General features: G+C 37.8%; 1 protein-coding gene and 2 long non-coding RNA genes across 6 annotated transcripts; 1 reads left to right on the top strand and 2 right to left on the bottom strand.

The window, feature by feature from the left end:
- Positions 1–1,277: 1,277 nt before the first annotated feature.
- On the bottom strand, positions 1,278–6,836 carry LOC133736784 (uncharacterized). 2 transcript variants are annotated; one of them, XR_009859721.1, is made up of 5 exons: positions 6,582–6,836; positions 5,932–6,371; positions 3,178–4,176; positions 2,189–2,411; positions 1,278–1,627 (listed from the first exon to the last, which is right to left on the bottom strand). It is a non-coding gene; the product is annotated as an uncharacterized LOC133736784 (long non-coding RNA). The 2 variants fall into 2 exon arrangements; XR_009859720.1 differs by having other exon boundaries at positions 1,332–2,411.
- Positions 6,837–7,428: 592 nt separating this feature from the next.
- Positions 7,429–9,441, top strand: LOC133737297 (heat shock cognate 70 kDa protein-like). The gene is made up of 2 exons (XM_062164892.1): positions 7,429–7,633; positions 7,799–9,441. Exons 1-2 carry the CDS (start codon positions 7,609–7,611, stop codon positions 9,439–9,441), a joined length of 1,668 nt encoding a protein of 555 aa, XP_062020876.1. The 5' UTR covers positions 7,429–7,608.
- Positions 9,442–17,955: 8,514 nt separating this feature from the next.
- On the bottom strand, positions 17,956–20,476 carry LOC133736783 (uncharacterized). 3 transcript variants are annotated; one of them, XR_009859718.1, is made up of 5 exons: positions 20,166–20,476; positions 19,788–20,089; positions 18,735–18,772; positions 18,447–18,478; positions 17,956–18,155 (listed from the first exon to the last, which is right to left on the bottom strand). It is a non-coding gene; the product is annotated as an uncharacterized LOC133736783 (long non-coding RNA). The 3 variants fall into 3 exon arrangements; XR_009859719.1 differs by having other exon boundaries at positions 19,793–20,089; XR_009859717.1 differs by lacking the exons at positions 17,956–18,155; positions 18,447–18,478; positions 18,735–18,772 and adding an exon at positions 18,779–18,980 and having other exon boundaries at positions 20,166–20,454.
- Between the last annotated feature and the right edge of the window lie 6,656 nt (positions 20,477–27,132).

Genomic DNA, 27,132 nt, shown 5'->3' with positions numbered 1-27,132 from the left:
GCAACGACAATTATGCAACTCCGAAGGGCCTAATACTTCCTTGCTGGGCCGTATCTATGAGGATCTGAACTCCATATTGGCTTCAAATCCCAATTTGCAGATTACTCACACTAGAAGAGATGCCAACAAGGTTGCACACCTAATGGCTGCGCATGCTAGTTCTCTAGTACATGAATGTTTTTATTTTTCTCCTCCTTCCTTCTTATTAGCTGCTATTGCAGCTGAACGTTATCATATGTAATTTTCCAAATTCTCAATAAAGGCTGACCTCTTTTACCTCAAAAAAAAAAAAAAAAAAAAAAAAAGACTACGAAAAGGGATAATAGGCAGCACTTGCTAACCAATCCCTCATCATGTGTCTCCCCAAAACACAACAACACGGACGAAGTTTTTGGTTTTTAACACAACCATTCCTCTTCTTCCCCATCAGTTCTGCATTCCACTTCTTCACACAGTAGTGGCATCTTCTTCAAGGACCCAACCAGCTTTAACACAAAAGCATTAAAGACCTCGCTGTTGTCATTATACTTGAAGCTAGTAGCTACCCTGAGCTGTGAGTAGAGAGTATATCTTGGCAGCAATAGCTCTTCTCCTCCATTCCCTCCTCGATCTTGTTCGATGACCACCGTGGTCGTTCCCGAGCACCCACCTCCAACCTCCTGTGAGCTTTCACTCTCTCGAGTCGGTCGGTATGATGGGGAATTAGAACTATGGGGAAGAAGAGATGGGTTATAAGGTGTTACAGAGAGAAGAAATGGCTAGGAAGTGCTGCCCATACGTGGGCAGCGAAGTGATTTAGATTGATGGCATGAGCACAGCCCGGCTTCCCTCCCCTCCCTTCCAATACCCACCAAGCATGGCTATCCAAGAAACCACATTCCTCTCAGACATTACATCAAACACCATATGTGCCACATTCAAATCCCCAAACCTACCATACCCACGGCATGACACGGCACGGCGTCTCTCTTAGGCATTACATCAAACACCACATGTGCCATATTCAGATCCCCAAACCTAAGCTACCCACAACCCGACACGACGTCTCTCCTAGGCATTTCATCAAACACCTTCCTAGCAAGCACAAATTTCCCACAACAATACACATGAATCAAGAGGGTTTGCCACAGGCAGCACAAGACTCAACCCACGCTTCAAAAATCAAAACCCTTCTAGCAACATCACGCCAGACCCAAAAATATAGCCAGTGGGAGCAAACCCTCTAATAGCTAGTGGGAGCATATATTGGTATAAATTAAACTAATGGGGCCAAGATCTGGGGATCATCAAATCAAAAAATAAACAAGATAATAAAAATAGAACAATCATCATCACACGCAGAATATAGTCTTAATATAATAGCAATAGCAGGTGCAGAGATTACAATAAACCAAAATCCACATAGTCTACTTATTTTAACTCAAAGTAGTCCCAAGGTGCTACATGATTGCCTCAGCCATACCTAGGTGGATTCTCCATGAACTTCTTGATGGCTCGATACAGTTTACTCAGAAACTTCCGAGTGGCCTTGTCGTCAAGCCGGCTGCGGATGTTACTTGGTGCGGAGTACATCACTGGTCCCTTCATCATCATCTTAGTCTTGCCCATTCTTCACTGCTCTCAGTCTCTGTGTGTGTGTGCTCAGAAATGAAAGGTTTGGTAAAAACCCTAATCCAGACTCACCTATTTATATATGGCCCCTCCCCTCTCACACAAAAATTAAATGTTAGGAACTACCCGGGTTTTATTTCTAATTGCATAAATGTCACAAAATTTCATCTAAATTTACAAAAAGTAACGCAACTATGGTTTAATCTTGTAACGCAAAGTATATATTGGTGTAATGCTATGCACATATATGTTTCGTCTCATCTAAATGGATTTGTTTTGTATATTTAGTCTGAAAATTAATGTGACTACATTAGGCACAAGCACATCGATAACCGATTTATGTGTGAAATTTATTTACCTAAGTATGTAGATCATATGCGAAATTTGGTGAACAAAGGTGACTACATTAGGCACAAGCACATCGATAACCGATTTATGTGTGAAATTTATTTACCTAAGTATGTAGATCATATGCGAAATTTGGTGAACAAAGGTAACGAGTAAATTTCGTACATCTATCATTTACAACTTATTAGTTATACTACTTTCATCAGAGTAAGTGTTTTTCTCATTTTACCTCGTGGAATTGTGCTCCTCGGATTTTGAATTTGGATTCAGATACGGACAGCCCAAGCCTTTCATCTTCAACACCGGGGCAAGTCCAACTTTATCACTCAGCAACTTATGCCGACGAATAGTGGTCGGCAAAAGCTCCCCAGCTTTGAGGAAGATTGCACCTTCTTTCCCACATATATGTTATCTATCCTCTTTGTTCCGGCTTTAATGGTTAATAAACCAAACTGAAGGGACAAAAATAATTCATGTCAAGAAAGAGAAGTACTAAAACAAATCAAAGGTGAAAGCTAAAACAACTAACAAAAGAATCAGTGATTTTATACTCGTCAAATACTGAACAGACTGATCGATACTAATTGAACTACACAAACAAATTCCTTCAACTAGAACAAAAAGAAAAAACTGATTGACTCGTGGTGACTGCCAAGAGGCTAGTATAAGGTTGATGTAATTATTTACTATGGACGTCATTAAAAGAGAGGAGACACACTTAGGCTGTGCAATTTGAATTGACAGTTTCCGACATACCATCAACATATGCTCGCAAAATTAATGTGCCACTACACAAATTCCTATGTATTGTATAGATATGTTTCTCATCCATACAAGAAAAAATTTAGAAAGCATAGACCACAAAATGGTTGGTAATGTTATTTTCAAGTATGCTTGCCAGTGAATCAATGAAGCCCTTATAAATAATAGACCAACTACTAGTTTGTAATTCGGCTGCATGTTCAGGAAGATACTGATTCCATACTAAAGACTTTTCACCATTAACATTTTAAACAATAACCTAGTCTCCTTTTTCCTTCTCTAATGCCAATTTCAAGTATTCAATTGAATTATCATTTTTCACAGAAACAACACAAAGAATTCCCTTACCTGCACTTAATAAACTCTACTAGCATCTCAAAGAAACTGTTTCCCTCACAATTTCTGTCACCTCCACCAGAGCCATATCAACAAGAGCAAGTGAAAATAGTACATTACCTTCTTTGAAGCTTTATCAACGAAACGTGTGATATGCAAATCTTGATAAAAGTGTAGCCTCATCCATGCTGTGACTAACAGAAGTACTTTCCCACCAAAGAAGCCCAGAGTGATAGTTGACTCTTTGCATATCAGCTCTTTTCCAAGTCTGACACCTGCTTTTGCCAAACTCTGAAATATCTTCACATCATGCTTCAACAAGTATTGCTTGAGACATTCATCAATATGGAGCAAAGGAAACAATATCTTGCATGGATACACATGTGCAATCAGGAAGATAAGACTCAATTCCTTAGAATCTGCACTCTGAGAACTCCGGCAAGCATTGTCAAAAACCTTTCCTGAAAAGATTATGTCACCACTTGTTTCACATGAATTTTATATTTGTTGAACCTCGTAAAGTCTCTGTAACATTCACATATTAGAGAAACTTGAGTAAGTAGTTCACATAATATCTTAATCAAATTCACCCAAGCAAGAATACGTCTCTCTTGTCCAGTAACAAAATCTGAAATACATAGCTTGTTCTCTGTGATCATTCCATCATGATTTAACAGTGTAGACACCAATAACCAAATCCTTAGCTTTAGTGTGATGAATCCTGCACTCCATTACATTTGCCAAAAATTGCGTACTTTTAGTAATGAATTCCACATTCCGCTCCTTGTCTCTCGCTTGTTCTACCACAATTTCAGCAGCACCTCATGATTTCCATCTGTCCATATTTCCTCCAGCACCGTTTCAGAATTCACTTGCATTTTCTCGGATCTATCAACAGCAGACAAGTTTTCTTCACCAATATTACCATTCAAGAAGCCATTGTCAGTGATAGGTGGACTAAAACAAAGCTTGATCACATCACATAATAACCTTGTCACCTCATCTAGTTGACCTAACTTGCAATATTGACACACCAGAGCAGTACAAATTCCGATATTATGAAGTGTATCATATCTGTCATATACACCTTCACAGAATTGAAAGTTGAAGTGGATCAATCTGAGAGATCAAAATATGAAGAAAATCAAAACCATAATTCCTTGTCTGCAAACAGAGGATACAAATTAAAACTGTATGATGCACAAAGGAGCAGCAGACTCGGAGACAGCTCAGGAAATTGAAATATATCTTTACAACAATTAAAACCATATGAATCCTACTATTTGTATTCCTAACATAATTCTTCTCCATTTCAATAACAAAAAAGTAAATATAACTTATCAGATGAAAGAGATCGGCAATCACAGCACCAAGAAGAGTTCTTATAATACAAACAAACTCCGATACAGAAAACTAAACTCAGGACGCAGGCAATTGAGCCGAGAATGAGAATGAGGGATGGAGATCCATAGTTGCCTCTACTATTTGCTGTAACTATTTACTATGGACGTCATTAAAAGAGACGGGACACACTTAGGCTGTGCAATTTAAATTGACAGTTTCCGAATACCATCAACGTATGCTTGCAAAATTAATGTGCCACTGCACAAATTCCTCTGTGTGTGTGTGTGTACTATTATTAAGAGAAGAGAGTTTGTCAGCCAAAGCAGAAAAATTTTACTAAAATATCCCTCAAATATTAAAAAACATTTGAACTGAAGTATTTGAGAAAGACAAAATGGTCAATTCACAAATAAAAGAAAAACAAAAGAAAATTAACCAAAAAAAATCAAAAATCAAAAGCAAAATATGTGCAGCAATTTTGTCCACATTCTATAGAATAACTTCCCAAGTAATTATCCACACCCATAGGGTGTGTTTGGAGTTGTGTGTGTGTGTGTTTCTCATCCATACAAGAAAAAACTTAGAAACCATAGACCACAAAATGGTTGGTCATGTTATTTTTAAGTGTGCTTGCCAGTGAATAAATGAAGCCCTTATAAATAATAGACCAACTAGCATAGTTAGTAAAAAAGGGGATGCATATAATTCGGGAAAAAAATGTACGTGTATTATTCGATTTACCTGATCTAACGATACGGTCAAATATTCAGTAAAAAAAAAATGCGATACGGCAAATTTATAAGTTTAAATTATACGTGTATAATTCAGCAAGTAGTAGAAAAAACAAGTTCAAATATAGGGATATATAAGACACTATTTTTGTAACAAAATAACTAATAATCTACTCTCAACTCTTGCTTTTATTTTATATCATTTATGATATATGACAAAGCGTGAAAAAAAAGATACCCAAGCATAATGTAATCAGGCACTTGAATTACAATACGACATACTGAGTTTTTTTTTTTTTTTTTTAATTATACGCATATTGAAGTTTTATATGCGTTTTAACTAACCATCACTTTAGGTTTTTTTTATCTTCCAAGTATTTTTACTCCGTATAAAATGAATACGCGTATAAAACGTGTTTAAAAAGGTCGAACTCAATAATACGTGAAAAAAAAACCAAGCCTACAATTACAATACGCCTTACTGAAGTTTTTCTTCAATTATACGCGTATAACTAACTATGCCAACTAGTTTGTAATTCAGCTACACGTTCAGGAAGATCCTGATTCCATACTAAAGACTTTTCACCATTAACATTTCAAACAATAACCTAGTCCCCTTTTTCCTTTTCTAATGCCAATTTCAAATATTCAATTGAATTATCATTTTTCACACAAACAACACAAAGAATTCCCTTACCTGCACTTGACTACAAGCATCTCAAAGAAACTATTTCCCTCACAATTTTTGTCACCTCCACCAGAGCCATATCAACAAGAGCAAGTGAAAATAGTACATTACCTTCTCTGAAGATTTATCAACGAAACGTGTGATATGCAAATCTTGATAAAGTGTAGCCTCATCCATGCTGTGACTAACAGAAGTACTTTCCCACCAAAGAAGCCCCGAGTGACAGTTGACTCTTTGCATATCAGCTCTTTTCCAAGTCTGACACCTGCTTTTGCCAAACTCTGAAATATCTTCACATCATGCTTCAACAAGTATTGCTTGAGACATTCATCAATATGGAGCAAAGGAAACAATATCTTGCACGGATACACTTGTGCAATCAGGAAGATAAGACTCAAGTCCTTAGAATCTGCACTCTGAGAATTCCGGCAAACATTGACAAAAACCTTTCCAGAAAAGATTATGTCACCACTTGTTTCACATGAATTTTATATTTGTTGAACCTTCACAGCACACATGTTTTGATCTATTGAGAGTTGCAGCGGATCGATCTGAGAAATCAAAATTTGAAGAAAATCAAAACCTTAATTCCTTGTCTGCTAACAGAAGATACAAATAAAAAACCATATGATGCACCAAGGAGCAGCAGACTCGGAGGCAGCTCAGGAAATTGAAATATATCTTTACAACAATTAAAACCATATGAATCCTACATATTTGTTGAGTTCTTGTCCATTTCAATAACAAAAAAGTAATTATACCTTATCTAGTGAAAGAGATCGGCAATCACAGCACCAAGATCTCGCTGCTGCTTCTTCTTCTTCTTCTTCTTCTTCTTCTTCTTGTAATACAAACAAATTCCCATACAGAAAACTAAACTCAGGACGCAGGCAATTGAGCCGAGAATGAGAATGAGAGATGGAGAGATGGAGATCCATAGTTGCCTCTACTACTTTCTTCTTCTTGTCTTGTTCTTGTTCTTGCTCTTGGTCTCGGAGAAGAGAAACAGCGGCTGGTTGAGATATATGTATGAAAAAAAAAAAACAAACAAACCAAAGGGCAACTCCTTCCTTTTTTTTTTTTTTTTTTATATTAATTATAGTATTTTTACCCAATTGGAGCTCCTATTTACAGCTTCACATATATTTTTGGTAAACATCACTGACTCCTTCGAAGAAGGAGCAGCAGTAGTATCGTACCAAACTTACCCCAAATACTATTCAACTCAAGTACTTGAGGTTTTGTCGGCCAATGTGTCTAACACTAACCAATGGCAGTCGGCGCACACCCTTATCTCAACCCCCATGTGGGAGGAAATCACCTGTCCACGTGGCCCTCTTTCTCTTTTTCTTTTCAAACAAGGATTCCTTTGTGCTGTTAAACAAGGACAAAATTAAGGAAATCGATCTTCTAATATGTCAATATTAGGGTTTCTTTGTTCTAGTTAAACAAGGATTAATTAGATTTACTATAAAGACTGTCCAATCCTTATATCAAGGATCACTGATTCACTTATATGTATTGTAACAATCCGTCCCATATAGCTTAAATCCCATCATCAGTTCTTTCTCTTTCTATTTTGTTGTAAAATCAATGGCATTGGCTGCAAGAGGTGAGGGTCCAGCTATCGGTATCGACCTTGGAACAACTTACTCATGCGTTGGTGTTTGGCAACATGATCGTGTTGAGATCATAGCCAATGATCAAGGAAACAGAACGACGCCGTCATGTGTTGCTTTTACCAACACCGGGCGTTTGATTGGTGATGCTGCCAAGAACCAGGCTTCTATGAACCCCATCAACACTATTTTTGGTACGTTTATCTTCATACTTACTAATAACTATTCTCCTAACATTATCAACGTCATCTCATTCAGTTGTTCAAAGCTAGAATTAATATGTTTTCAGGCCATCCATGCATATATATATTCTTCCTGATATACCTCTCTTAATATATTTTTCAACTTAATATTTTTAGATGCAAAGCGATTGATCGGCAGGAAATTCAGTGATGCTTCAGTTAAGAGTGACATGAAGCTATGGCCTTTCAAGGTACGTCGTGGTCCTGGGGATAAGCCAATAATTATGGTCAATTACAAGAATGAAGAAAAGCGATTTGTTCCTGAGGAGATATCTTCAATGGTTCTTGTTAAGATGCGTGAAATAGCAGAGGCCTACCTCGGAACAACTATAAAGAATGTTGTTGTTACTGTTCCAGCCTACTTTAGTGACTCTCAACGCCAAGCCACAAAGGATGCTGGTGTTATTGCCGGGATGAATGTTATGCGTATCATCAATGAGCCTACAGCCGCTGCAATTGCATATGGCTTGGACAAAAAGGACAGCACTCTTGGTGGGAAGAATGTTCTTGTTATCGATCTAGGTGGTGGTACTTTCGATGTGTCCCTTGTCAAAATTGAAGAGGGAATTTTTGAGGTGAAATCTACTGCTGGAGATACCCACCTTGGGGGAGAAGATTTCGACAATAGAATGGTGAACTATCTTGTACAAGAGTTTGAGAGGAAGCACCAAACTGATATTTGCAATAACCCCAAAGCATTGAGAAGGTTGAGAACATCTTGTGAGAGAGCAAAGAGACTTCTTTCTTCAACTGCTCAAACCACCATCGAGATCGATTCTTTATGTGATGGTATTGACTTTGTTTCTAAAATAACCAGAGCAAAATTTGAGGAGCTCAACCTGGATCTTTTTACAAAGTGTTTGGAGTGTGTCGAAAAGTGTTTGACGGATGCTCAAATGGATAAAAGCATTGTTGATGATGTTGTTCTTGTTGGTGGATCTACTAGAATTCCAAAGGTACAAGAAGTAATACAGGACTTCTTTAACGGTAAGGAGCTTTGTAAGAGCATCAATCCTGATGAAGCAATTGCATATGGCGCGGCCATACAAGCTACAATTTTGAACGGTTCCATTGAGAAGGTTCAAGACTTGCTCTTATTGGATGTCACTCCGCTTTCCCTTGGTTATGAGCGTGATGCAGGAGATATGGTTATTGTCATCCCAAGAAACACTACCATTCCGACCAAAAAAGTAAAGATCGGCACAACCGTCTGTAATCATCAGAAAGAAGTATTGACTAAGGTATATGAGGGTGAAAGAATAATAGCTCAAGAAAACAAATTGTTGGGTCAATTTGTGCTCTCAGGCCTCCAACTAGCTGCAAGGGGTGTGCCTGAAATCCTTGTTTGCTTTGAGATTGATGCCAACGGAATTTTGATTGTCTCTGCCAGGGACAAAAAAACAAGGCAGCAGAAAATGATGACAATCACAAGAGACAATTACAGGTTATCCAAGTGGGAAATTGAGAAGATGGTCAAGGAGGCAGAGAAGTACAAGTTAGAGGATGAGGAATTCAAAAATAAAGTGGAGGCTAAAATGGCATTGGAAAACTATGCAAATGACATGAGGAACACAGTTTCTCATCTCCCAAAGCTCGAGCTCGTGGACAAGAAGAAAATTGGGAATGCGATTAAACAGGCAAAACGGTGGCTCAATGAAAACCAGCTTGCTAAATTTGACGAATATAGGGATCAGACGAAACGGCTAGAGAACATTTGCAATCCCATTATTGCCAAAGCCAGGGGTGATGGGAGTGGCTAAGAAAAGTTGTATAAGTTCATGTTGTGCATCTATGTTAATCTTGATGTATGCAGCTACTAAACAGTAAAATTTATCTGTTAACTTAGGTACATTCTTTAAAGCTACTGCTTTTTTACATCTTCTGTAATCTCCACTCTTCAGGCCTTGATCCATGGGTTAAATCGTCATTATTACTCCACAGCAATTAATTACAGGAAAAATGAACTTAAGGACAAGATGTTGCTTAACCTTTACAAGAGGTTAGTGAAGGAACCTGAATGTAGTGGTCTGGTTTGGCTTTTATAGCTAATTAAGGTGATATTAGTTTGGAAGCAAGTTACTCTGTTGTGATTGGCTTTGTTTCTTGATCGCCAATAATTTCAGCTTGTAAAGGTTGTAATCAAAGAAGTTTTAACCATACTTGTGGGAGAATGTCGTTAATTAGGAACTGCCAATGCAGCATATGCAACTTTTAAAGTGATTTTATTTGATAAGCACGTCCAAAACCTAATTGATGATAGATTAAGAAATTCCTAAATGGTTGACTTAATGTCATTTTCCTTCTTGCTTTTCCAAGTTATAAATAAAATAAACTGCCAGATTTTTCGTAGTTGTTATAAAAGATTAAGGTTTGAAGCCACCAATTGACCATGGAATGACTGTTGGAGTGTTTCCAGCAAGCTTTAAATGCTAGATGATTTTGATCAATGTATAGGCAGATCAAAACATTTCATCTGTGAGCAACAGAAGGCAGTGTCTCCTTTACTAGTACTCGTACACAGCAATTGTCCTCTTCCTCTCATTATGAAGATGAGAAGATTAGGTGGTTCAGGTTCACTATGATGATCAGAAGGTTCAGGTTCCTCACGATGATCAGGTGGCTCATGAGCACCTCCTCCCACAATGTGGTGATTATGACCAAGTGTTTCAGGTTCATCATGATAATGAGGTGGTTCTGGAGAACTATTAGTGCGCAGCTCCTCTTTAGTGATGATGATTGTATGGATGAGAATCAGATGTTCTCTCCCACCATCTTGTTTGATGATAACGATCACATGTTGAATGTTGATCAGCTTAAGAATTTTGTTGCTCAATCGTTAGCTGGTGATGAGGAACAACAACAAAATCAACGAGAGCAACAACAACTAGCGCCGCAACAGCAATTGCAACTTAACAAGAGGTGTCAAGATCGAGGAACAACTACAACAACATGAGCAGCAGCGACAGCTTCTCATTGATAATGATCTGATGATTTATGGTCAACATGACTTTGATATTCCAGTTGATACCCCATACTTACATTCAGATAAATTTAATGGACTCTACACTGATGAAGATCAGGTGGCCGCACTGCAGTGGTGGGATAGATATAGTCATGATCAAAATCAGTATTCTGACCTCTTGTAGTTTCTTTTTTATTCCTAGCTGTAGATTTTTTTTTTGGTTCTGAAGCTACACGTACTGTAAATCAATTTCTTTATCTATCAATGAAATCAAATGGGCACTGGTTTCTCTCTCCTAAGCTTGATCTTATAGTATAGTGCACGCATGTACAGATTTACTATAGCTCTCTTAAAGGTTTTCAAAGCACTTGCAAAAATTATCATACTCAAATTGATTACAAACTGAAAGAAGGATCTTCTGGCCAGTTCATCTAGCTTGCTTTTATTTCCAGACTTCCAGTAGATAAATTTTTACTGTATAGTTCACATTATTTCCCTTCCATACCAAAGATACCTAGAGTAATCCATTCAAGATCTTAAATCCTGTTTCTGCATTTATTCACAATACGTAGACGCAGTGCAGCCTAATTAATTTCAGTAATGAGGATATCCCTACAAATGGAAAGCATTGTTTCTGTTATGTGTTCCAAAATATCGAGAGCATCACTACTTCCAGCTTCATTCTTCATCTTATAGGTAAGTTTCCTGATTTGGTTGTGGTTGTTCTTTCCAGTGGCACTGACCATTCTTTATGAACGAAGACTGCTTTGCCAGACCAAACGCACAGGTTGTGCTCCCTCCAGACAAACCATAGCAAAAGCAGTAACATGGCAACATCGATCTCCTTGGTATTACCTCAAAGAAGTGGGCAAGCCAGTCACGTTTTAATTAACTGGAGCTGGCTATTGTTATCATGGTTCGACAATCCAATAATATCAGAACTAGGAGTCTACGACCCTTGACTCCCTCACCATTTCTCAGGTTCATGCCCATGCATAATAGGATCATTCCTCTCATTAGTAGAAAGTATATCCAACTGTTGTACATAGAAATGGAATCCACCTAAATAGCCCTCATGGATTTTACTGTTTTCTCAATGCCATAAGAATTTGCATTGAAACTATTGAATTTAGCTTTTACACTTGGTAGACTGGTAGCTACTTTGCTGCTTCTAACAATTTTCAAAAGTCAGCTGTATCAAAAGATTTAAAACTAGCAGTCCAGCATTGACAATTTGTTGATTAATAACAGCTTTCCCATTAGATTCCAGGTTCAAGTTGAGGAACAGAGTTCAAAACTTACTATACCACTTCTAGAACGAATATTCTTGGACCTTATTACTACTAGTAAGGTAGCAGCCTGCCAACAATTCCTTGATTGAACACCAGCTTCCACATCCTCATTCTGTGAAATAGTATATTAAAAACCGGTACGTATGAGAGGAGAGCTTAGCACCTTTAAGAGATTTTGCACAGTTAAGATCCAGAATTACTGGTTTCCGAATACAAGTATCAGCAACATACGTCTCATCTCAGACGATACATTTCCAAACACAACTGAAGCCCTCACCCTTCATTTTCTGGATGTAGGTACATAGAAAGTTAATATCATATATCCTCAAGTTCTCTCTACCTTTCATAAGAATGGTTAGTAGCACATTAGGGCACATGTAGGATAATCTAATTCTTCGGTGATAAATGTCAGATTCCTCCCCAGGCTTATCTATGAAATCAATGTTTGATCCTATAGGCTACTAACAGTTGCTTTTTCTATTTCTATACAACAAAATCATGGTATCAGCACTATCTAAGATATTATGTACTGACCTTTTCTTCCGGCAAAATTGATAAAAATGTAATTTTGTCCATTTTTAAGATCATAGATTCCGTGTAGACATTTTTGACAGATAGGATTAGCATATAATTATTGTAAATCGCAAATAATTAAAACAATCAGGCACATATTCTAAAATGGTGGCCAAGTGAGCTATCACTCTGGGGCCGAGAGTAACTTGGGTATGGCTCTTCCTCAAGAGATATTTTTCACAAGCTGGGGTTCGAACCAGAGACCTCCTATTATCGAGAGAGGCCCTGCAGCGTCCGCCCCACTTGCAGCCTAGCATGCTTTCACTAGACCAACCCCATTGGGTAATCAGACACATATTTTGTTGTAAGCGCAATGCTTAAATGGAAGATAGGTTACAATATATTGGATCTTCCCATAGTGGCTAGTACGTACTTCTTGTTTCTTTTCACAGATGTACTGTTTATAGTTTCGTACAAATTTCATTAACTTTATGTCCTATAAGTCTTGGTACAACTACAATAATAAAAAGAAGGGTCCTTGACCCAAAGCACCAAAATAAGCCAAAGTTATCCCACTTACCCCAGCAACATATTTTTGTTCCCATCTACCCAATTTAACACCAAATGACCATTTTGCCCTTAATCTAATTAAGAAATTACATCCTTCTACTGTCCATTGTCGTTGGGGCCGTGGTGGAGGACGAACCGGGCAAGAGTTGTGGGGGCTGCGCCGGCGTCGTTGCACTCTAGTTTGCTGCCGCAGTCGCTGGTGAGGCAGGAGAAGTGGTTGGTCGAGTGGGAGCTGCCTGTACGGGCCCAGATCGGGCCCGACCAGGTCTGGGTCGGAGCAAGGAAGGAGCGGTGGGTGAGGCTGGGGAGGGCGAACCCGTAATTTTCGAGGACGGGGCTGCCGGAGTTGGGTTGGATGGCGGGCCAGATAGGGAAGGGTCAGTTGTTGAATTGCAGTTTTTTGTTTTCTGGTGGTGACCTTCTCTACACATTCCTAGGCAATCGAATCACAGTCACCACGATTTGTTGTTGTTTCAGTCATTTTTTTTTTTTTTAAGTAATGGAACAGAAGAAAAAGAAAAAAAAACACAGTTTTGAATGTCTATTGGGGGCAATAGACGTTTTTAAATTGATATAATTAATCTCTTCGTTTTTTTTCTTTAAGCAAAGTTTTATTGTCTAAATTTTAGGAGATTAGTTCATATTCTGGCAACCGAAAGTTCTATTGGAGGGCAATAGGCGTCTATTGGGAGGCAATACATGGCTGATAGACGTCTATTGGGGGGCAGTAGACGTCTATTGGAGGGCAATAGACGTCTATTGCCCCTCTATTTGAGGGCAATAGATGTCTATTGGGGCAGTAAATCTTTCCTGTGGGTGGCGGCCGGTGATCAGAATCCGGTGACCAGTGACCGGATTCCGGTGGCCGGTGACCGGTGACCGGAATCCGGCGAAAGTTGGTCGGAATCCGGTGAAAGTTTGCCGGAATCCGGCGGTCGGTGACCGGGCTTCGGCGAAGTCTCCTATAGTTTCTCTCTCTTCCATTCTCTCTCTCTCTCTCTCTAAATAACAAGAGAAAATTACATATAAACCCAAAAATTCAACCTTCTATTAAAAAACACCCATACAAACTTTTCTTTTAATTTACACCCAAATCACATTAATAAACCTTCTATATAGAGTGATTCATAAAAAAATAAATAAAAAGAAAACCTTCCATATAGACTATATGCCTATAATCAATATTTTTTCTTATTTAATTTCATGTATATCTAATTTGCCCATTTACATTCTCTCAAATAATTCATGTCTAATGTACCTACTAAATATGTATATGTAGGTAGGGCTTAAATAATAGAAATGTTCACGCTTAATAGAGATCGACACGCAATGATATACACCACAATCATAGGTGTAACATTTTTGTTTATACAATCATAGGTATAATATAATAGAAAATCTAACAAACATGTATGATACAAAAAATAATAATAAATTCTAATACAGAGATGTTATACAAAACCTATTAACATTTAGGCTGTAATCGAATGTATAAACCAAAAACTAAGCCTCCTATATGTTAGATACATACCTGAAATCAAATTATCTAGAAAAAAAAAATGTATTCTAATGATCAGGTACCTTTTTAGTACATACCTTACAAATAGAACAACTGTATAATATGTTATTAACCTATGTTTGCTTTCCATTCAAGTGTTTATATGAAAAATATAAAATACCTTTTATATAGAAAAATAGACCACGAAATAGAGAAATCATATATAAACCTCGATGTAGGTATTGATTACGAGAGCTTCAATCAAGGGTCTAGTTCATCGATCAAGTGTATTTGTTTAGAGCTTGTGGCATATTAAGACATTTTTTTGACAAAAACATGTTTTATTTTCTATGTCAGTTAATGAGAATTTATTTATGTATTCAACCTAATCAACAGATTTGGGTGTATATTAAAAAAAATCATGGATGGGTTTAATCTAATAGGTGTAATCAAATTTGGGTGTAAAATGAAATGCCCCAAATAACAAAGGGGTGAGGTTATTCAGGAAAAAAAAATGTGAGGGCAAAATGGTATTAAAAAAAATTAAAAAACAAAAAAAAAAACTTAATGGGGTATTAGGGAAGACCTCTTTAGAGTGTTTTGGGTAAGAGGGAATTAAAAAAATTTAATGGGGTAAGTGGGAAAAAAATCTCTAGAAATGGGGTAGATGGATAAAAACCCTAAAAAGAATCCAAAGGCTCATATGCCCTCAGTTGGCAAATTTCCTTCAAGGGTGGAAGTGTCCAGAGGGTGACAAAAGAGAAAATGTTTGGTTAAATCTAATCTATTGAATGGCCTTCGTCACTAGAAGATAGTTGGATGGGAGCGATCGATGGCAACAAGCATCGCATTGATCACTACTGATACCCGCTATACGCTGAGTAGAAACACCACAAGTACTCACTATCAGATCAGATATGTTTCAAATCACCTACTTGGGTAGGCCACATTTAAGCCCACATTGGAAAAGAAAAAGATGACAACCCCAAACCTACACTATATATACATGCATCTCTTCTCATTCAAGATAAGCAACCATTCTCCACTTATATGTAAATGATTCAGGCATCGGAGAGTTGAAGGCCGGCAAGCCCCGTCTTCAGCCCTCTGACATCTGTTCATGATTGCCAGTTATGGAACTCGAAAATGGCAGGTATGGATCTCGAAGATGGCAGCTCATCATTCCGTGGTTCTGTTGGTCCTTATCACCCCAATTTTTCCACAGAAACAATCACTATAAGAAGACAATCTATCTTCTTTCTGTAAAGCTGGGGACATGTAGCTGATATGGAAAGAGCCGATAATGCCTGTTTTTGTTGGTTACTTATTCTATTCATGATCATGTGCAACTACTTACGAGCACATCAATGGTCTGAGTCCCCTAACAGTACCTACTAGATATTTGCTAGAGTTTCCCGTCTATTAGAGTTAGGGTTCGGTTCACTATACAATAATGTGGTACTCTGAGTCAAGTTGGTTCTTTGAATGGTCTGAGTCACCACTAGGTTTTATGTTTATTATTAGCCAATTTGGATAGTAATACAAAGCAGGTTGTAGTCTTGCTCATTTATTTTTTTCATTTGACATGACGTACAGAAGTTTCTTTCTCTCTTTCATATTCTATAATCTGAATGCATCATTTTTCTTTGGGATTTTGACCACCCTAATTCTAATTCTAAGGATTTTTTTTCCCTTACACCACCCTACTTACTTATCCATAAAGAATCTAATAAGGTCTTCCCTAATACCAAATTAAGTTTTTTTTTTATTATTTTAGACTATTTTGCCCTCATCCATTTGTTACATATAGAGAAAGAGAGGGGTGCCCGCGAAGGGTCGTGCTGGAGTGAGAGAGATGAGAGAGTGACAGTGCTGTAATTTATTAATTAGGTTGAGGGTAAAATTGTCATTGAATACTAAATTGGGTAGCTGGGAATAAAAATCTATTGCTGGAGTAAGTGAGATTATTTTGGCTCATTTTTGTGCTTTGGGTAGATGACCTTTTTTTTTTTTTTTTTTTTTTTTCCTATTTCTTCCTCGTGATGGTATATGTCAAATATATTTATGATGGTGCATATTCATGTCTTAAGGCCTGCTTACCTAAGGGACAGTTTTTAAGGGACTATGAGGGACAAGTGAATCTGACGGCTGAAAATAAATGCACAGTTTTAAGTTGTTATAATTTCTGCTTTTATATTTAATACATGTGGTTGAGATGCATTTGTCTCTCACAGTCCCTTAAAACTATCCCTTAGGTGAGCAAATCTGTTCATGTCTTTGTTATATCAACAAAATAATTGACCTTCGGTCTATTCTTGGTCCCCAAACATTTAAATAATCTCTTGACCCAAACTTCTCTAGGGTGAATTATAAATCTTTACTTTTGGAGGAAGGTAAATAACCAATAACTGTGCAGCCTTATTAGCAACTATAATCAACTGTGATTGTGCCTTATTAATTAGCAATTGTCAGAGCATCTCCAACAATGGAGTCAAAAGCCATAGTTATTTGCAAAATATGACTCCCCTAGTGTCATCACTATTCATTCATATTTTGCGTCTCCAACCATTTTTAGTCAAAAACCAAAGTCATTTCATAAATTAATCATTTTAGATAATTATTTAACTACAATATGAATTTATATATCATACATAATTATTTTATATAATATATCGCCATTAATTGAATTTTTTCTGATTTTTTAGAAAATTTTCTTTTATTTTTTTAAGGTTTTATTGGTGTAAAACACAATTACTTTATTAATAACCGTTGATTTTAATCCATGCCATTTTCTCCACCGTCACATTAGAAATTAGTAAATATATATTTACTTTTTTATTTTTAGAACAAATTAATCTGGGCCTTTCATTTTAAATAGAATTAATCAAGCTTCAATCTCCACGTCCGTTGATTTCATGACCGTTGGAGTGATTACACGCATCTTTATGCATGTAATTGTATCTAAAACACTAGAAATAAGTTAATCCTCAAGTCAATTATTATGTAATTAATCTACTTTTATTTATTTTGTAGAAAATAAGTGGAGTTGCTGAAACCGGAAGAAAACGAGGCGAAATTGGAGCAAAATAAAAAGAAAATGATGGATAGCTTAATTAAGCAATTAAGCTTAATTGGTTAATTAACTAATTAAGCTTAATTGGCAAAACGTGCAGCATGCAAGGATGATGGGTTAATTACCCATTGGTCAATTACCACTTGACATTTGGCAATCATCAACCTATTCACTCATTTGCCAAACCCATCAGCACGTGCCTCCTTATGCATTTCATTCCATATTGCCGGACAGAAGCGGAATGACGAAGAGAATTCCTTTCTCTCGTGAAGACCCAAGTGACCCAATCATCATTCAAGCCCAGCCCATGGTTTAATTAACCACCACCTTTTTCTTCGATGAAGACAGCCACCAGTATATACTAGATTATTCTCCCGCGCGATGCTGCGGGTTTTCTTTTGTCTCAAATTTGTATGTTATAGTTGAGTCTCTTGAATTTCATTGTATCACGTCAATATTTATACTTACATATCATACTTTCATTACTACTAAAAGAAAATAATGAGCAGACCACTTCACTGTTGTGATTGCACTTAATTTGTAGCTCAAAATAGTCTCCTACAAATCTGGAAGAAGAATGAATTTAAAAAAATTAGATATTAAAAAAAAAAAAAAAAAACAGGAAGTAGAATGAATCAGAAGAAATTGAACATTAAAAAAAAAAAATACTCATAAGATGGAATGCAAAATCAAACAGACCGTGCAACATATGTGATGCCATAGATAACCACAGAAATAAATGGGACAATGAATCGAAATTCAAATGTTCTACAGCCACTTCATTTACATAGTATTCATTTAAGAACATTAGAGCTCCACAATAACAAACTGAAAACAGTAACAAAAATACAGCTGACCTGCAATGACAGTATACTGATCAGCAAGCTTCCTGCACCAAAACCAAGAGCATAACATACAATCAGCTTTACTAATCAAACCTTAGCCTAATCTAATCCAAATAAGTATATATATGAGTAACTTAAATACTATAATGTATGAGTATAACTGGTATGGAAAAGTTAAAGTTACTGATACATATAACTGAATATTATAAAAAAAAAATATTAAAAAAAATACCAAAGGTAATATTATAACTGAATATTATAAAAGTTAAGTTCTTAGCATGGTATGTCTTTCAAAATTACCTTTAAAAGGATTTCTCTTCCATCACATATTGATGCACCTGAACATGTATCCAAAAGCATATTTTAGTAGTAGGAAGAAACACAGAATATTTTCCACATCGATTGCCCCAAGATCGATGCATGACCTATCAATTGAACATTTGTTTCACTGTGCTATCATTGGTACAGTTGAAACTGGGATATACGATTCGATACAACAATTATGAGCTACACATGATCAAACTTCAAATACAGATGATGCCAAAGCTGCATCAACAAAACAAATTTAGATTTTAATAAGTGAAGGCCAAAGTTGACTACAAAGTAATGTAAATGTTCTGTACACATTAGAAGTATCATCAATTCTTTTTTGGGTCTTTAAGTATCTGGGATTAAACACTTTAGCATCTGAATTATTGATATCACAGGAAACATAAGAAGACCCCAAGAGCAGGGCGCATCATCTGTTAGCTTGGGTATTTGTTTAGTATGTTGAGTATGTTCTAAAGAAAAAGAAGATTGAACAGAATGATAATATAAAAAAAAAAAAACATGGGAGGAACAAAATCAGTCAACAAATAATGAAAATATGCTCCCAACATTGCACACAACAGAGAAGTCAAGAAATTCATTGCTAACTGTCCCAGTGATCTGGCTTGCAGAGACTATGAAGATCATTACACCCCATCTCAAAATTAAACACTCAAACACTCAAAACAGATAAAACCCAGATGATATTCCAAGCTCTAGAGTCCAAATTGGCTCTGAAATTAAGATCACAGCCACCAACACCTAGAACACAGACATTTAGATCAGAAAATCAATGATCCCAAAAACCATACAAACACAGCAACCCCAAAAACTCGACGAAAAAAAAAAATACAAATAGCCACAAACAGATAGAGCTGTGATTCTGAAAAAAAAATAAAATAAAATAAAAAAACCGATTGTTCCCGTCCCTCTCTTCCTTTTCTCTGAGTTATCTACCTTCTTCAACTGTTAATTTCATATATTACCAATCAGATAACTTCAGCTCTTCCAATTATGGGAAACAAATGGAATTGAATTACCAACCTTACCAATCAGTGAAGAATTTCAAGCTCCTATATTCTTGTTCTTCTTTCTTCTTCAAAACCCACAGAGCTTTCATCAAACAGAGAAAAAAAAAAAAGCAAATTCTGAAATTCAATTCTCACATATTCCCAGCATGAACTTGGTGTATCAAATTCTTCTTCCTCTTCCTGTTTCCTGTTCTTCCTCTCCCTGGAATTAGCCTTCACTTCCTCTCTCTCTCTCTCTCGCAGAAGAGTGAGAAGACCCAAAAGACACAGAAAACCTCCGTCTCTCTCTCTCTCTCAATCTATCTCTATCACTTTCTGAAAAGTTCAGATGGAGATATGTCAAAACTGAAAATTGATGGAAGATTTTGGAGCAATTGAAGGCGCGAATTACCTGTTCGTCGACGATATTGATATGGGAGAGCTGAGAGTCGGATTCACGGCGGAGATCCAAATTGAGAGAGCAATCGTGGTTATACGGTTATACTGCTGTAGAAGAAAGAAGAAACCGACGGTAGCGTCTGGCAGAACGATGGCAGATGTGAACAGTGATGAACAGTGCTTAGGAACAGTGATGAACAGTGCTTAGGAACAGTGTAGGAGCTTTAGTATATAGTAAATATACCCTCATTCAGCTAATCTGGAGGCGAACCCTAGAGGCTAGAGCTACAGCGCCGCACCAAGAAACAGGGCAGCCCTTTGGGCTGCTCCCATCCTCTTCTCCCATCCTCTTCTCCTCCATTTTCCATATTTTCTTTAGTTTTATTTTAGGGATTTGAAGGATTTTCTCACACAAGCTTCAAAGATTTATCAAGAGCTACAAGATTCAAGTTTTAGGTATTTGTAGGAGTTGTAATTCAAGGGAAGTCATGCTAGCTTTCTAGCTAATTGTGGCTACCCATGTTTTCTCCCACACTTCTATACTCTTCTCTCTTTGAATTTTGTAATCTTGATGTCTATAAGTATGAGTTGTGAGTAATTCCCTTGTTGGGGATTAGGGTTGTGTCCCTAACTCAAATTTTGTGTAAAAGATGTTTAATTTAATGTAATGATGCAATTTTCATATGATGGATGCTTATTTCAATTATTGTTGGGTTAACATGCATGTCTAGGAGCCTAGTCAACTCTAGGGTGTGTATTTTGAGCATGTCTAGGACGGAGTTAGAGGCTTGACCCCCTCTAATTCCTAAGCTAGAAACCTTCAATTTCGTATTCGAGGGGTTATAAGCATGGTGATTTACACCCGTTGCGTGATTGCGCGGGCGGGTCGCTTAGTAGTCTAATTCCTCGATCTCTACGCCTCTTGATGTGAATTAGTGACCCTTGAACCGGCTCTAATTCATGTCAAGTGAGTTCCTACGGCCCTTGAACCGGAGTAGGAATACCATGAAAGGGAATTTCGGTCCTTGAGCCTTGAACCGCCTTGGATACGACTACCGCCAAAGTAGAAATTTGCATCTACATTAGATTAGCTTCCGACACATAGAATTTGGGTGAAGGAGCCTCCCTAGCACCCGACATTCCCATTTATATTGTTCACGCTTTTATTAATTTTTTTTCATTTTTTTTTGTTGCTTTACATTCATTATCTTTTTGTTAAGTTGAAAACAACTCCCAAATATTGAACTCTTCCACTCATTTGTGCATATCCACCACTAGGTTCTTAGTTTTGATTAGGCTTTGGTGAAAACCAAAGCCGAGCATTGCTAAGGCTTGGTGCCTTAGATTAGCCTTTTTATTTATTTATTTTTCTTTTCTTTTCTTTGTTTGCTAAGTGTCTTTATTTCCGATTACCCAAGGATTGTGGGTTAGCCACTAATCCCCGTGGTACGATAAACTTTGGGCATAATACTTCCCTATCTTGACAATGATACGTACGCTTGCGTAAATGTGTATCAAGTCATGGAGCTCCTGTCACAAGCGGGCCCCTCTATCGGCTACTTTGTGTAAGGCGCGTTTCTTCAATTCTCACAGTTGTTTTGTCTTTTTGCGAGAGTAAGGAAGTCAGTTGTTAAACAGCGACAAGCGTGGCCCCTGACCCACCATTGTATAGATATTGTCCCAACTTAACCACCCGTTAGGTGTTGGGTTTTAATCACAAAAGGCCTCGGTACAATTGGGTAAGAGCCACCCACTTATAAGTTATATTTTATTTGTCACTTTTCCAATGTGGGATCTTTCCTCTCCAACATCAGCCTCCCTTAGGCGTGTTGCTTCTGGAGTCTAATTAATCCCATGTGCGGTTGGGGCCCACATCTCCCCCATCTGAAGCCATTTGGCTTTCGTTCTTCATTCCTTAGCCAAAATAGCTAAGTTTTTGACTCATAAGTCAAAATGACTACACATAGTGATTGGTTGGAGATGCTCCCAAAAAAAAGCCAAAGCCAAAATGGCTTTTGACTAGGGCTGGCTTTGGCACGGTTACCATGTTTTTTGGGCTGAGCCGTCTACTGACCGAAACCTGTCGGTATGCTCAAACTCAATACCACTACCGTGCCAAAACAAGTCGGTACCGAAGCTTTCGGTTACCGACTTTTCGGTCGGTTTAGTTTCGGTTCAGGCCCAACCGAAATAGATGAATGGGCCCAATACTAATTGGTATTTTTTCAGCCCAATTATTCATTCTAGCCTGTTTTAAGCCCATTTTTTCTGGGCAGTTTTTACCAAATACTTAATACTCAACTCTCTGCAATTTTTCTGAATAAATACCTCTTCATCAAAGTCTATTCCTCACTTTCTTATGAAGATGTGAGTTCTAGACTTGATGTTTTTCTCTCAGCTTTTCTCCTATAGTTAATAATGTTCCAGTTCTACATTACAATTTACAAGTTCACAAATCATATGTCACTGATTTCTAAGTCTAAACTATTTAAATATTACCTATTTGAAGTTAGGAACTATAAATATTCAAAGGAACAAAAATCTGCTAGTGATTTGATGATTCTTATCACTTAACAAAAAAAACACAGCAGCTATATCTTTGAATTGGAGGTCTGCAACATCCAAATCTTCAAGTAGTGGTTGTTGTAGAAGAGTTCGCACCTCCCAAACTCAGTGCAGCAGTTCCTTCAAAGTAAAAACCACAAAAAGAATAAAAACAGCAAAGTCAATATAGTAACAAGTTGATGAAAATATATAAATATGCAAAGTTAATATTTTCAGATTATTAACTTTTTACAAGCAAGTCATTTACACATAATCACAGTTCAAATACTTAAAACACAACCAAGCACATACAAGTTTACTTACCTAATCAAAGATCTCGATCTCCTCTATGCTTCTGCACAAACTGATTTGCAATGACCAGCGATAATCGTTGACAGTAAGTTACATTCATGTTGGCAGCATATGGTATACAAGTTATATTCAGGTAAAAAGCACAAATGATACAGATCCCAGTTGAACTAAATAAGCAAGCTGGAAGTGATTGTTTGATTATATACACAGAACAATAAGCAAGCATATAATCAAGTCATAGTAAATGTTGAAGATTTATATCTCAGTGTCTAATGAGACACATGAACGACCCAGAAAGCATCAAAATTCTAGTAAGTGAACTAGTACTCCACAACAACAATTCACGAAAAATGAAACAGACTAATTGAGACATCGAAGAAGATTACTTACTTGACTCTATCAAAGTTCAGAGCTATTCGTTTCCCACCATCTTGGCCTGTACAAAATCACTTAATAGATTACCTTTTTATCATACAAATTAGACAAGACTAAAAGGAGATAGATAATAGATTTTACCTAATTCGTTGTGCTCTGAACCACCAGTTGAACACCATATAAGCCTCTGAACAACCGCTTCAACCAAGCAACTAATCTAGGTTTTCGAAAGAGTTGGGGATTTCGAAAATCAAAGGATATCTAGGCTGAAATCTATGTTGGTGAGCTTCGCATCTTGCTTAAATTGTGTTTTTGGGACTGGATTTGCAAAGATCTTTGTATAATTGGGGTTAGAATCAAAAAATTGGGGCTGGGTTCTGAGAGAAAGAGTATGGAGTCCAGAGAGAGAGAGAGAGAGCGGCTGTTTCTTTCGGGAATGAGGTCTGAGCCTCAACCCCTTAGGTTTTCCCACTCTCCACTCAGATCCAACGATTGTGATTAATTGCTGCTAGAGATGAACGATCCATATCATCCTATTAATAACAATTATTAAAAAATTATAAGAACCCATTTCGGTCGGTTCGGTAATACCGAACCTCTCTAATTTGCTGTACCACTACCGAGCCGTGAACATATGTTCGGTACGGCAGTACCGTACCATATCTTCGGTAACCAAATCTCTCGACGCTGATTGCAACGGTTCGGCCGGTTTGCGGTTGGTTTCGGCAGGTTTGGCATTTCAAGCCAGCCCTACTTTTGACTACACCGGTTGGAGATGCTCTGACCGCACGTTATTCACAACTTGCACAAAAACTCATCTATTAGCTACCAGCTGCAGCAAGTTACTTCTATGCTCTTGCTTCCATGGGGACTCACCGTTAAGTGGGTTGTAAATAAATCCACTGCCATTTGTTTGTTTAAGGGCGTGCAACGCGTGCCTAGTTTTCAAGACCATTGAAGTCGTCTTCGAGGGTATATCTGTCACGACAATTCGGCAAACCCAACCACCCGGAGGCGACTCAACTCCAAAAGACCCCAGTCTTCGTCAAAAAGGTTAAAGTTTCATTCAATCAGTGATGCTGTCTTTCCTCTTTCCATGACTTCAATTACTACATAGAAGAAAAAACGTTAGGCATTTTTCTCGCGGCGGGCTCATGCACTTGTTCTTAAACAGTAGTAGATGCAATTAGTTAATTAATTCAATAATTTGTAGCAGGACAGTTCTATAAATACCTCCTTTCATTTTCTCCGAGTGCAAACCAGATTCATCAATCTAAACGTAGACTATGGGGTTATCATCTCTGTGTTTAGCATTTGCGTCCATTTTTATCCTTTCAAAACTTGTGTTGTTCCATCTTGCGGTGGCTGATTCTTTGCAGTTATGTACTCCTACTTGCCATGATGCCGAGATGACAGGACCCGCCCCGGATTTCACCCTGAAATCCGAAGTGACCCTGCGGGGCCCACCTTAGAAGAAATTCTACCAAAAATTTGACGGAACTTCCCCTAAAATGGGCTACCCAAACCTGTAGGAAACATTTACACTTCTCAATCAAATCATCCTTATCCTCCTGGAGCCACCCTGCTCTCCAAATCAACATCAATATCCAATTCACAAAACACACATCTCAACTTGAATAACATAAATCCCATAGGTAATCAGAGCAATTCTAACAGAAATGTATAAGAGGAAAACCTAATTCAAAGGCAGATGCGAAAGCCATGCTGTTGACTATACCTCAATTTCGTGTACGCCCGACCTCAACTAATTCGCCTGCAAACTGGGCATTTGAAACCGAAGGGCCCAGGGGAAAAGTATTGAAAACACGTTAGTGTGAGTGAACAAAAAAAAAAAAACAATTCTAAACGAAAGAAATTTTATACTTTCCCCATTTATTTCCTTAAAAACTCTCGATGCATGCAACGGTTTAGAAAAACAAATCACGAGAAGTTCCGCTCAAGAAAAACCGACTAGCCCCGCTAGTCACAAACAACTGAGAGAAAGAATCGAAACTCCAATACTCAACAGGATAAGACCAGCCCCGCTGGTTACACGGAAATCAGACTAGGCCCCGCTAGTCGAGAAATGATAGGATATGGGGAAGAGATATCACCATACGGGAAATGGAGCCTCCCAGGCTCTACCTACCCTCAACTGCCACTCACACATAAATTGTGCGAGGAGGAGAACTAATAACCTCGACTGCCACCCACGTGAGGAGGAGAATAAGCTACCTCAACTGCCACTCACAAACACAAAGTAAGTGAGGAGGAGACCTAATCGAATGACCCGAGTATGGTGAGGAAAAACATTCAAAAACCAGTAAATCCATAAGGCTTCCCCATATTTCTCACGAGATAAAATGTAATCCAACGACGTGACCCCGCACGCCAAAACTTAAAATATATAAGTGAGAAAATAATAATGAAACGACGGCGTGTCCCACACGCCAAAAATATTCTCTAAAACATAATTGAAGAAGCAATGAATAATATATAATAATTCCCTCGAGAAATCTCAATTCCAATGATATTCCAGAAAAAAAAAATCTTAAAATCGACGAATAAAATTATACTTTTAAATTCCGGAAATACTTCGGATATAAACACCAAAAGCTTAGTATCCACGAAATATATCACAAATCCATTTCTTAAATCATAATTGAGAATAACTCATAATTAATCTCCAAAAATTTAATCGTATTCCCGAAAACAAGTAAATCCAACTCCGAGCATAATAAATTCGTATCCGAAATTTATATGGAAAAACAATCTCAAAATTATAATCCAAGACAAAATATTATGCTCGATAATAAAATGATAAATAAATTATTATTTCAGGAAAATAAATGCATGCATCATTTACTTAAAAACAAAAGTCCACTCACAGTACTATTCCGACGATCACGCATTCGTGTTCCGTCATCGAGCAATAGCTCGGTACGTCGTCCTGTACACAATTATATTCCGTGAATAATTCTTCAATAATTTAATACAATTCCTAAAATCAACTCCTCATAATTTCACCTCCCAATTCTCCTCGGATTTAGCCCAAATTATACCACTAATACCAATTCGTTAATTTAAAGGTTCCAAGGCAGAACCGAGAGATATCCGACGGTCGGATTCTCGGAAATCGATATTCGAAACCCTTAATTTCAGAAATTCATAATCAATTCGTAACTCCTCCAAAAATTACCAAACTTCACATACAAGCTCTACACAATTAGTAGGATTTAATGGGCTAAAAACCGGAATTAAATGTCAGCCCCACGCGCCACCCACAGTGGCGGCGAGTGGGGCCCACGCGCCGGCGGCCACCACCTCCGATGGCCACCAAATTTGGACAGTAGCTTCTACTCAACAAACCCAACCATTCATTCAACTACAACATCTCACAATTTTACCTTTAAATGATCGAATCGAACCGGTGAAGAAAACCCAGAATTCCAAGAACCCTAGAATTGGGTTTCGATCAATTCTCCCTCCACAACGCAAATCGGACTGCAAGACCTTAGGGGAAATGATCCTTGTCAAAAACCCGGCCTTCGATGTCCGTCTGGTGACCGGAGGTGGCCGGAATCGCCGGAAATCGGCGAAACTCCAAACTGTAGCCGGGAACGATATTGCCTCAATTCGAGGTTTCTGGGCCAAATCGCCACAACCCACGGCCGGTAGGGTGCAGGGAGGAAGGAGGCGCTCCTGTGGTGGCCGGTTGCTCGCCGGTTGATGGCCGGACGGTGAGGAAT

The sequence above is a fragment of the Rosa rugosa genome, chromosome 3 (assembly GCF_958449725.1).
Source record: "Rosa rugosa chromosome 3, drRosRugo1.1, whole genome shotgun sequence".
Classification (NCBI taxonomy): domain Eukaryota; kingdom Viridiplantae; phylum Streptophyta; class Magnoliopsida; order Rosales; family Rosaceae; genus Rosa; species Rosa rugosa.
Note: the sequence above shows the minus strand (reverse complement) of the source record. Positions and strands in the feature narration are given on the sequence as shown.